Source organism: Pavona decussata, unplaced genomic scaffold (assembly GCF_977016875.1).
Source record: "Pavona decussata unplaced genomic scaffold, jaPavDecu1.1 SCAFFOLD_95, whole genome shotgun sequence".
NCBI lineage: Eukaryota > Metazoa > Cnidaria > Anthozoa > Scleractinia > Agariciidae > Pavona > Pavona decussata.
This window is the reverse complement of record NW_028145512.1, coordinates 2,502,501-2,515,638: the sequence shown is the minus strand read 5'-3', so window position 1 is coordinate 2,515,638 and position 13,138 is coordinate 2,502,501. Positions and strand designations below refer to the sequence as shown.

The following is a 13,138-nucleotide window of genomic DNA, read 5'->3' as shown; positions in this document are numbered from 1 at the left end:
TTTCCATGTAGTCTTGCATACTGCCATCATCATTTGCATGCAACTTAAATATTTTTGCCATAAGCATTGGGATATACGAATAATCCTTGTCTCCTTTCGGTGATGCAATATCCCAGCGCTTTGTACGCTGATTAAACCTCCGGTAGTAACAGGTTTCGCCAGACTCATTGGACAGTAGTGGCCGATACAGATGATAATTGTGGCCGATGGCACATAGCATCTTCCTCGCTTTGAAAGCCTTGAACCTAAAATCCAAATTTTCTTTTAGATATGGAGGTGATCAGCGTTATTGTACAGTAGCAAAGTAATCTAATTAAGAAGTACAATTATATTAAGAAATCTTTGTGTACTACAATAAACAGATATCTTCATTGCACATCAAATTCGACCAACACTGATTATTTAAAATTTACTTTTATTTCGGTTGCTATGCCTCAATCAAAAAGATATTTGGGGTGTATAGCAACAACTGTTTGATAAACAGAGATACACTTATCTATTTGCCACTTACTCAAAAGCACATCTCTTTGGAGTATACATCAGGGAATGGCTATTCACTGAAATAATAAAGGAAAAGTTTTACAATAAGAAAAAGTAAAGAGAAGTTTTCCTGACGCTTAAGAGCAAATGTTGCCAAAAATCAAACATTTTTGAAATATCGTGGCAACGGCTCAAAAATCAATTCGGCCCATTTTCTCAAGTTAGGTAGACCTTAATGTGAAACAAGTGACTGCATACTTTGTTTAGTTAAATATCGATTCATTTTCGAGAAAATCGATAATAACCGAATTCTCTGAAAATACCGCTGTTTGAGTATAAAATTTAGGGCGATTTACGAAGCTTCGTGTTACAAAATAAAACACTCCAGAGAAATAAAAACTATCATATCTTGTGGAAAGATGTCGAAAGTGTATGTTACAAACAATTTGAGGAATTTTTGACCATTTACTTTTAAAATGTAAAAGTATTTGTCCGACCTACTTTTTCCAAGATGAAAAGATGGCCCAAATTAACCTGTTATTTAAGCATGTGGTACCGAATGTAATTAACTAAAAATCTGTGTTTTTTAAGGGAAAGAGTTGGTCTTTTACGTCCCCAAAGGATTTTTTGGGGAAATGATTCAGTGCGATGAAATCGAATTTCAAAGTTATATAAATAGCGCTGTTTCAACTGATCCAGTGAATTACCTCAACTGTACACATACACGACCAACTTATATTATTTCGCAGTTTACGCTCATTCGAAATCTAATTTAGCATACAATTGCCATTTCCTTCATGAAAAAATCGAACCAACCTGAAGGACCACTTCCCACGATATGGCGGCACTGTACCATTGTTGTTTACTTCCTCACGTTTTTGATGCGAACATTCTCTGTTTTCATTTTTCTCAAAAATGGCCTTCAAACATCTTTCGTAAATCGTTTTTGCTAAAACATCAGTGTTGAATAGAACAGCGAGCGTAAAAAAGGACCAAACGTCCTTAAATTAAAACACGTGTTTCCGTGTTTCTTGAATTGTGAAATACAACTAATTAATTCAGAGGGAATTCAAGTGAAATTTACAAGCATCGGAAAATTTAAAAATTGGAACATGGAACACATAGTAGGCGGACCACAGGTCGAGCTTTTGTATTTAAAATATCAACGATAAAAAAGGCAAAAAGTAGAAGCAATCAAAAGAAGCCAAAAAGGCAATAAATCATAAAATAGGATCACTGTAGAAAACACTACTTCGCGGCACTGCTACCGTGAAACCGAGAAAAACAATAAAATAATTTTAATTGTTTTTTCGGGAGTTTTAAGCATCCTTTTTAACGTTTTTTAAATAATAAAATTTTAAGTCAAATTCGAGAGGGCGGTCCGCATTTTAAGACATCCGTCAATTTTGGTTGCTTCTAATTTATTAATCTAAAGTAACTGGTTTAGTGAAACGTTTGCAAACACCGAGAACGGCGCGTGTTATTGCGCGAATGTGCAGGTGTGTTGCTCTTATAAGTCTCTCGTGGCAGGAATTTTTGGATTTGACACGAGAGACAGGAAAAAAGAAACACAAATCATCCCTTCGCTGGCCTGTTCAAAAGACATTTTCAATCATATGGCTAGTCTTGGTTTTTTGGGTCCAAAGGACGAAGTTGACCTTATTCTCAGCCGAGTAGAGATATTTACTCATCCTGGAAACATAAATTCTATGACCATTTGTACCTTGCATCGCGAGAAGCTTGGTTTTGGCTGAAGAAGGGGATCAAATGCGAGGTGCAGAATGCCAGAGGTGTTGTCCACTCATGACAAAAGGGGCAAAAAGTGACCAAAATGCAACCGAGGAATCGGGAAAATTGATACGCAAATAATAATAAAGAAAACTGGCCGGAGTATTTCTTCAAGTAGGCTCAGGTAAGTTGACTTTTTGCATACCTTGCCTTTTTTCTCGAACTCGCTTGTCTTAGCACGGAGCACTAGATTTCCTATAGGTATTTGCGCAACATGTCGGAAAACCCTCAGGGCGCTTGTAGCAGACTAAAGGAGAGACAGCCACTGTAACTTTACAGTCTCGACCTATTAAAGCACGTTTTCTGAGACAAACGAGTAAATTAAACTTGGTAAGCTTTAAACCACATTACTTATTATCAGCTTGCCGTCAGTCAGTCAGTTAGTATTATGTGGAGATGAATAAAGAATAAAGAGATAGGTAACTCTCCCCACACTATGGCACACCCTGCAATCTTCATGATCCGTGTAAAAGTCTAACTAGGGGACTGGTGACTAAACGCAAAGCTGCTACTTTTTTTGCAATATGTGTAGCACATTGAAATGACTTGTCTCCGCAGATTGTCGTTGGGACCAGTTTCGTTGTGGTGGCTACGTTACGTATTCCGGCATTCGCAATGCAAAGGACAGTTGCGTGATTTTAGCCCATTTTTTACTCAAAAAAATTCCCTTCTTCACGCCGGTGAAAAGTTACCTACTAAGACACTGGGTTTAATGCTTCCGATTGTCAGTTGACCCCTCTTCGTTATATTGTTATAGATATTAAAAATTCTTTCTTTTTCTCTCTTTCTCTTTCCTTCCTTCCCTACTTCTTTCCCGCCCTTTTCCCCTCTGTGTCTTTCTTTCTTTCTTTCTTTCTTTCTTTCTTTCTTTCTTTCTTTCTTTCTTTCTTTCTTTCTTTCTTTCGTTCCTTCCTTCTTTCTTTCTTTCTTTCTTTTTTTGTGGCTCAAAAAGAATAATTTGACGAGGAGGGGAAGAGGAGGAGGAACAGGAAGAGGTTGAAGTCTCTTTTACGCTGGTATCAAGTCTTATGTTATTAATTAGAAAGAAGCCGTTATGAACCATCTTTTGTTGAAGATAAAAACTTAACACCAAAAAAAAGCTGAACGTCATTATCTGGAAAAAACAATGAGAAGAAGCTTCCGAGAAGAAAAAAGGCTTTATACTAGAAAGCGCGACAAACTCTTAATGTATGCTTGGATGAGATTGCTCCAGCGGAAGCTGAAACGATACTCTCATCGCTGGTTAAATCAAAGCTTGAAAAAATACTATCGATTCCTCACTGATGGAATGTCTTGCCGAATGTTCTAACAATGAGGAGCACTGGAGCAGCAGAAGGCAGATGTTGTCCATCATGGCAGACATGTGAATTTCAAAGATCTGTTAAAATGGATACCTAACTTGTCCAGGTATCACTTTAACATAGCTAAACATCATCTATTGCTTCACAGCAGAGGCTCAAAAGCTTCTATGACTGGCAAACGTAAGCAGCGCTATGTATAAATTATCGAAGGCGTAGTTGCCAGTTGTGGTAGCACATGTAAAACTTGAACGGTTGATCAAAATGTCTAGAACAGAGCAGTAGCCTACAAAACGTTCAGTAATTTTCGAAAGTGCCTGACCGTTGTCAACAACATTTCCGACACCAGCATGATTTTGATCGCTGCGTCTGTTGCCATTTAAATCATCTGAATCCGGAAGGGACTCCCAATTTAAAGTGATGGGGTTCAATTTTGTAATTAACACTGCTAATTGCATTCAAATCTGAACCGGTTAACGTGAAAATTATCCTGATACTTTTTAGGGTGTAAGCTAGGAAAAACAAATATGTGATGGGAAAAATAACTAGTTGTCAAAATTGGCGAAACAAGGAATAAGAGCCACGCCCACAAAAGGAGAATTGAGGCACACCCTGTGACGTTTATGATTTCTAGCAGGAAGTCCCCCATCCCAGCGTGCACTGGTGATTTATAATTAGTTTATGGGCAGTAGTATGTCGTTCTGGTGACCATACGCATTAAACTGCTTGAACGTTTTTACTTCAAGGTGAAGTATAAGCAAATAAAGTGTTAAATCACGTTTTCTTTCTTTCTGTTTCCTGCTATAAACCTCCGAGAACCCTAAATAAAACCTGCAGTAGCTAGAAGTTACGGCACCTCATTAATTCTTAAGTGTCTTGGCCATAGTTAGATCACCAACGAATGGTGGGTTTGGCTAACTGTTTTCACAGATTGAAGTTAATTCAGTAAGCAATTTACGTAAAGCAGTAAATTTGCATAAGTTTTAGCTTGCGTGGCTGGTACGCCATTCTGTTCCATCGCTGGCACAAAAGTTGCTCTAGCGGCTCCTCTCATTCACTCTTTTATGAATAGCATTTAACGCAAGAGCATGTTTTCGAATATCAGTAGGTAAGATGAGTTCGACAGTTTTCTTTTTGGCATAACGTGTGTATTGGCCTTTCTGACCGCACGCAAAACAATGACCTAGGTTTGGGGACTGTAAAGGCTCGGATGCTCTGTGCTTTGGGGATAACAACTCGAGTGATTGATGGCTGTGATAAGTATTATATTCCAAGACTACTGGTCAGGTGTGATCTGTTTGAGTGATTATGAACACTGAGATACTACATTTAAGTTAAATTGAAATATAGCTAGTTTTGAATGACTGGCTACAACGGGTGAGGGTTAAAAGTGGCTTCCCTTAGCCTAGGAACTTCCGGCCCGAATCCCGGAAGTAGGAATTTGTCACGCAACGATTGAGCGTGTTTCCTTCGCTTACCTTGTTGACGAATCCAACTTAAGAAAGCCCAGGTTCGTCCACGAGGAAAATGTAAGTGGATGTATATATTATTTAAAAGTGAAATCCTTTAATTATAATTCATGATCAAGGAATTCAACAGACCGTTTGATTTCATGATCCAACGTTCGAAATTGCTCCGGCTTGTCAAAATTGAGACGGATTATTTGCCTTTCAAATAAACTCCAAGAGAGCTGAAACAAATAGCTTGTTGTTCGCCTTTGGTTTGCTGTTCACTTTAAAACTGGGTTTAACGGAAAGGCTTACGAAAATCGTTTTTAAAAGCTACTCGTTTCTCGAAAACAACATCGGAAAATTTTTCCATCTAAACAGCACGTCCGCATTTCAAAACAAACATGACACTTTGCATTTGTATTGTCTTAACAAGTTATCTGGCGGTGTGTATTTGCTATCGAACGGTGAGACAGCACTACTATAGCCTTCATCTTTGATTTTTACAACATAAAGGTAACTTATTTTTTCAAATGAGCTTAAGGTTGAACGTAATCATCGAAACATTAATAGTTGCGTGCGTTCAGGTGACTTCACGGGATCAGTTGAAATAGTGCAATTTATCCAAATTCAAAATTTGATAACATCGCACTGAATCATTTCCCCATAACGTCCTTCGGAAATCTAAAAGAACAACTCTTCGGCTCTCAAAATCCAATTTTTTGAGGTATTCTATTCAGTACCACATGCTGAAATAATAGGTTATTTTTGGCCCATTTTTCATCTTGATAAAAGTAGGTCGGACAAATTTATTCACATTATGAAAAAAAATTGTTGAGAATTGCTGAAATTGCCTGTAACACACATTTTGGTATCATTGTACAAAATTTGATGGATTTTATTTCTCTAAAGTGTTTTAATTCGTTACGCGAAGCTTCCTAAATCGCCCCAAAATACAAGCTCAAGAAGCGGCATTTTCACAGAAACTATGCACTGATTTGTTTCACATTGAGGTCTACCTAACTTGAGAATATGGGCCGAATTGATTTTTGAGCTGTTGCCACCAAATGTTTGACCGATGGTAACATTTGCTCTTAAGTTTCAAACAAGGAAAATTAAGGGTGCGTTCGATTGACACTATTCCGGAATAAGAATAATAGGAATAAACCCGAGCAACTGTTCGACTGAGACACTATTCCAATTCCGGAATACATGAAATGTATTCCAAACATTCTGCTCCAGAGAGCAGAATACTTGGAATAATCCGGAATAATGAGGTCATGCTTTGCGGTTTTTTTCGAATCAACAAACAAAATGGCTTCCGCTGCATGCTAGCCAAACAAAATTTTACTCAAAAAAGGATACTCCTGGAGTGGGGAAGAGACCCTTCTCCTCATTTCCTTGTGCGAAGAAAAGAAGGAGATGTTCCAAAATGTTAACTACAAGAAAAAACAAGTCTAGGAAGTGATTGCGGCGATAATGCAAGCGGAGAGTGTCGAGAGTGGTCGAAATATTTCGCTGCGAAACTCTGACAAATTATAATTGGGAACAGTTTCCGCATAACCTTTGATGCGAACCGCTTTATGCCGCTCTGACAACAAGTTATTTGCATAAAACAGGGGAAGAAACTCTTCTAAGACATCTTCTTCCTCTTGTACAAATTCCTCCTCGAGAAATTCTTCGACAAAAGTTGCAAAACCTGCAACAATGACCTTCAATGTCGCCGCCATGTTGCTGTTCACGATGTTACGGAATTTGTATTTTACTTCGGAAAACCACTGTCTGCGTGTTATGTCGCGGGCATTATTCCAGAAACGGAATAATCGTTTTATTGACGAAAGGATGGAATGGCTATTCAGGAATAATCCGGAATGTATTCTTATTCCGGAATAGGGTCAATCGAACGCACCCTAAAATAATCACTCCCTCGATACAGTCGACTCCCGATCAATCGAACCCTTTCTAACTCGAACCTTGTGCTAACTCAGACCAACTTTCCTTTCCTTTCAAGTTATTTTCTATATAATTTTACCCTCGATAACTTGAACCTTTTTCAATTTCCCTTGAAGGTTCAAGTTATCGGGAGTCGACTGTATTATAAAACTTCTTTCCTAGTGATTTTCCTTTCTTTTGCCGAACTGTGAAAAAGAAGATGCCTTATCATTAATATGGTTCAATGTATATTTACACATTTTACCTGAAGTTGACGTAATATTTTAGAGAGGCCAAGAGTCTTCGGGCAAGAACAACATCCCGAAGTCCCTTGAAGTCCTTGTCTCTATGGTCAAACCAAGGCAATGTGTGGTCTGTATCATCAGCAATGGGATCATGGGCACATTTTCCATCTATCCATTCATGTTGGTTGCAGACATGGTTAAGTAAACTCATCCATAGAGTCTTAAATAATTGGAAAAACAAAAAAGAAAAAAAAAGTTAAAACCAAAAGGGAAGAAATGCATGTAATTTTAATACTCCTTGACCCATTACCCCTTCTTTTTTCCTCGAGGACCAAAATGTTGTACACTTGATTTTCTTTCAGCCCCACAACATTCATGCATTCCAGTTGTACAAAATTTTGTAATGTTTAACTTATCTTTAAATTAATTGTTTTGCTGTCATGTGGCTAAATTCACCAGAAGAAATATTAGGTGAAAAGCAGATCTTAGCAAGGGTTTTTTCCAAATTGAAGCTTTATTATCTCTGAAAAAGGCATGGTTAACCCCAATTTTCTTTTCGGATACTTAAAGCACCTGCTAAGTTCTGCTTTCTCCGCATAAATTTAAGCCACACAAAAATATCCATGTATTAGTAGGTACCACCCATAAGAAACTGAGTGTCATGAGATGGTGTGAGAGTATGCACGGTAATAAAAGTAGGTACCATCCTTAAACCACTTAGTACAGTAGAACCTCGATAACTCAAACACGGATAACTCGAGTCCCGCTAACTCGAACAAAATTTCCTTTCCCTTGATCAAAATGTCACTGAAATCTACCCCAAATTCCACGCTAACTCAAATTCTCCCCACAGTTTGAGTTATAGGGGTTCTACGGTGTATCATGTGATAGTAACCTGAAAATCGGAATTTGCGTACCTTGAGCTTTCTTTCTTGTCCTTCACAGTTAGCACAACTATACCAACAGTGGTTGATTATATGGTCAGTCTACAAAGCTATTTTTCCTTTTGATTTTCCCAGCTGCAATAATAAAGTTGAAAAATGGCAGTAAACAACAAATCAAGACATATGAGAGACATTTTCTCGTCTAATTTTTTCTAAAACATTTTTTGAGCATGACCCGTACACATGTATATATATAGAATTATGTCAGAAAGAAGGGTTTTAGGGCATACCTGCAATAGACACTTGCGTATGTTCTTTGCTTTATGCCACACGTCAAGGGAGTGTACAACATCGGTGAATTCATCAGCTAAAATAAAAAGAAAGTGCCAAGGGCAAAAATACAATTTCAACGATAACAATATTATTAATAAAAAATAAACACTATTAACATTGGATAATCCACGGAAATGCCTTTAAAAAAATCCCAGTTTTTTAACAAGTTTCATTGCTTCTGTTCCCTGTAAAAATAAATTCCACATATCCTACTACTTATTGAATAAATTGATCAATTACTCATCATTTTGATAATTGAACTAGATGCATGTGTCACCACCTCTTTTAACTTAATTAGGTCCTTCAACTTTTGAACCCTACGCTTCAATGCTTCCCTTTCCATACAAGGCGATTTTCCTCCAACCTCTCTTTTGTCAATACACTCCAAGTGTACTATGAAGTCCTCCAGATCATCTGACATCATTACAAAGGTATTTTGCACAGTGACCTGGGGAATCATTCTGCCCATCCCCACTTACAATCGCTTGCAGGTTGCTGATGAGACAAAATGTTGGAACGCATCCATTGCCACCATTCTTCTATAGCAGGAATGCAGTAAAACTTTTGTGCGCGCAGAAAGGATGCCTTTGAGGGATGAACCAAGCCAAGGAATCTACTCATTGTCTCTATTTTGCCATAATTGTTGCCAGACAATAGGAGTGCTGCTGAACACTGGAGGTTATTCACATACATGCCTGCGTACTTTTATGATGAACACCATTTTCTCTTGTGTCCAATAGGGCAAGACCACCAAAGTTCGAGTGTGCATCCAACAACATTGGTCTTCACAATTTCACATGGACTATTACAGCCAGGCTCCCTTCACTGTTCAAATAGCTTCAAGATTTCTGATTCAGCAGCAACAAATTTTCTTTCACTGAACTTGAGAAGAAGTTCCACATAATGACTGTATCTCTCTTCAGCCCGTGCAAACTGACGTCCAGGCCCAACTGGTATGTCACTGTATGAGAGAACTTGCTCATGGTTTTTGCTGTCATCTGCTTCATCACATTCACTACAAGATCAGATTACAAAAATTTCTTACATACAATACAAAATTAATATGCTCAAAGATTTTTCCTCAATAAACACCACCATTATCTATATTCCTCAAGAACGCAACGAAATAGTCTTGTGGCCTATAGTCACAAGATCACTTCAACAATAAATGGGAGCAACAATTAAACAGAAGAATCCATGAGAAACTTTATCGTTCCTTAAGTAAAAGTATTAATGTCACTACAGTAATTCACTCTAGGTTTCTTCATATTATTCTTGGGTATATAACAAAAATGTACAGTGTATTATTAAAAATTTCAGAAAATGAAATATGAAATTCAAAGCAGTCATAAACATGAAGCATAACACATTCAGTGCAATAATCTACATGAGTAAAACATTCTTTCTTAGTTTGTCAAGATTTCTATCAATAGCCCATTTGATAACTTCAAGTCTGTTTTTCAAAAAGTCTGGAAATAGTCTTCAATTTGCAACCAAACTCTATCTGTACAATCTCTGTCCTCAGAGATCATAACTAATATTGCAATTAATGCTAATACCAGGCTAACCTTTCATATTCACTAAAAGACAAAGTGAAACAATTACACTAAATTTAAATGCAGAAAATTATTTTCAGATTTATTGGAATTGCTTGGCTAAATATGTGCAAGTGCAGTTGTAATTTTCCATAAATATAATTTGTAAGTAAAATGCCGCGCTCAAAGATAAAACTGCAATGGGAAGAAAAAAACATGATCGCTGCTCTTGAATGTATGAGGAATGCGGACAAGTACATCCAAGAAGTAGCAGCCGAATTCAATGTCCCTAAATCTTTGCTCGGTGACCGCATAAAGGGTCGAGTGATACATGGCAAGAAAAATGGCCCTGATACCCTGCTTAACAATGAGGATGAAGAAAAGTTAAGCGCCTATCTCATGGACGTCAACAAAAAGGGATATGGCAAAAGCAAGGAAATTATCCTCTTTATGGCAACGCAGATGGCTATAAAACGGGGGAAAGATGGTGAAAGGGGGAATACTGAGTGAAAAGTGGTGGCGGGGATTTCTTAAACGTAATCCACAGATATCCCTCAGAGCATCACACAACTTTGGACAGGTAAGAACTTTGGTCCAAAGACCAATCATTGAGACTTTTTATCAGCGACTACTGGACACAATGATGAAGAACCAGTATGGAAGCCTTCTGGAAAAGCCCCACCTTATTTTCAAAGCAGACAAGAGCAGCTTTGAGTTTGACGCAATCAACAAGATAGGCACAGCTGCTAAGGGTATGAAGCACGTACCGCAGATTTCCAAGGGACAGCATGAGAAGGTCACTGTTCTCGCCCGTGCCGCAGCTGCTGGTAATAGTCTCCCTCCTATGTTTATCTTCAAATCCTCATGTGAAAGAATTCTAAACGGAGTACAGGAGGGAGCACCACCCGGGACGCTGTTCACTGTGCAAAAGTTCGGTTGGATTGACACGGACTTGTATTTGAAATGGTTTGATGTGCTCTTCCTCAAGTCCATGCAAGCAGAACGGCCAGTGCTACTGATTGTTGATGGTCACAAGGCACATGTAACAGAAGACGTTATAAAGCTAGCGGCAGCAAATAGAGTCCTTGTGTTCTGTCTTCCCGCTCATGCTTCACACTTGCTTCAACCTCTTGATCTATTGCTTTTTGGGCCCCTGAAAAAAGATTGGATGCGAGCATGTGCCGCTTTTCCTCACCTAACTTCCGCTATCGTTACCCAGCGCAACTTTGCCAAAAATTTTAGCACTGCCTGGAATTTCAGCAACACACCGGATGTGATTAGAGGGGGATTTAGAAAGTCTGGGATCTATCCATTTAAGCCTCAGGCCTTTGACTACAGCAAGTTAGCTCCCATCAATCCTGAAGCCACTTCAACACTTTCTTTATCTGTGACTCAACCACCGCTTCCTTCAGCACATTTAAAAGAGTGGCAAGCACCGTCTTCAATATCAGGGTCATTAGTCTCCCTTCCTCAAATTCCCCATCATCACCAAGGCAATCATCACCCACGCAGCTGCCACAACTTTTTGAATCAACAGGGGAACCACCAGTACCATTCTCACAGCCATCTCCGCATACCGACAGAACATCACTGCATTATCCATCAGCAGTTGACCCACTCCTGCCCATGACTTCTCCGTTGTGGTTTCCTTAAAACTACAGCAATCACACGGTATCAGTGACCTCCCTGTCTTCTCCTGGGAACCATTTTACTTCACATGGTTTGCCAACACAGAGAAGCCACACTGAAGTATTTGATGCCTTGGCGTCACTTAAGCAACGCATTGGTTGAGGGAAGAGATAGGTTCAACGTCAACTTGCAAATAGTTTTCATTTAACACCCGATGAGACCTACAACGAGTGGAAGCTTCTTGTCAACCAAGTAGGCCAGCCGAGCTGAAGTTACCCGTGCAAATTGGCCTGTTCATGCTCATGCAGTGGTCTAGGGTTCTGTGATTGTTTGGCTCATGGCATGTATGCTACAGGAAGCAATGAACCACCAACCAGCCCAAAAACGTCATGAACTGAAAATCCTTAAAGTCTGGTCAGTCCGCATCCATATACCATCTCGACACCATCTGGCGATGTCTTCATTGACCAAGACCTTCGTGATATCATGCTGCGGCCAATGCGTGAGGCTCGAGGTGCACGCAAATTGCAACCAAGCCAAGATCCTTGTCGTGATCCCAGAAATCAGTGCATCAGTGGAAGGATTTTCCTAGAGGCGATTACACTCGAAAAGGAAAGGAAAACAAAATAAATTGAAGAAAAGGAAGAAAAAAAGAAAGAGAAAGCCAGGGTGGCTGCAAGGAAAAAGCGCAAAATTGAAGAGAAAAAAGAGAAATAGAGAAAAGAAAAAGAAGAGAGAGTAAAGAAATCAAAGGTAGGAAATAAGCGTAGAGGAAAAGTGGCTACCAGGGTAGACGAATATCTTGATGGGATGGCCTCTTATTCATGCACAAAGTGCGGCAAACCCTACGATCAAGCTGCAGATGATACGTGGGTAGAGTGTGATTTCTGTGACAGCTGGTTTCACGTCTATTGCACAGATTTAGCTGTTCTTGATGACCTGGGAGACAAGGTGGACTATACTTGCGAATTATTTGTTGCAAAAGGATTTCCACCACACAACCAGTATTGACATTGCAACATCACAACTGCTGACTAAAGAGAGCTTTGCCCCTTTTTTATGTAGAACTTTGTGACTTTAAGTAAGTTATACAAATTCTGCATGAAATTGCTTTCATTCAAACACAGTATAGCTTTGAAACGGTACGTCGTCAGTCACTTTAATTGCGTGGAATTGCCAAACTTGTCGCTCGTATTCCCGCAAGTGATCCAGGCCCACACAAAGAGAGATCAACTTGAGTATCGTTTTTTCATTCCTCCTAAGTCTTCAATATGAGAATTGGAAAAGAGAATATGTTAGTTCAGTTCCCACAGTAAAAAAAAAACTTGTGATAGGAGCATATCACTGTTGTGACTACTACAAACATATTGTGTACCTTGATTTTCGCCTAACGCCACAGGACATTTTGAAAGTACCTTATTTCTTCACCTATAAGCCGATCTTGGCTATAAGCAGCGACCCTAAAATTTAGAGACCTTCCAACAGACTCATGTTCTCCAAAAAAAAGTAAAACCATCAGCTATAAGCCGAGAGAGAAATTCTTGATTGTAACCCGCCATTTAAGTG

General features: G+C 38.9%; 1 protein-coding gene across 1 annotated transcript; it reads right to left on the bottom strand.

Annotated features, from left to right (window-relative positions):
• Positions 1 to 7,280: 7,280 nt before the first annotated feature.
• On the bottom strand, positions 7,281 to 9,455 carry LOC146473117 (uncharacterized). The gene is made up of 4 exons (XM_085118951.1): positions 8,649 to 9,455; positions 8,366 to 8,442; positions 8,109 to 8,210; positions 7,281 to 7,411 (listed from the first exon to the last, which is right to left on the bottom strand). The coding sequence occupies exons 1-3, from the start codon at positions 8,875 to 8,877 to the stop codon at positions 8,178 to 8,180; spliced, it is 339 nt and encodes a 112-aa protein (XP_084975077.1). The 5' UTR covers positions 8,878 to 9,455; the 3' UTR covers positions 7,281 to 7,411; positions 8,109 to 8,177.
• Between the last annotated feature and the right edge of the window lie 3,683 nt (positions 9,456 to 13,138).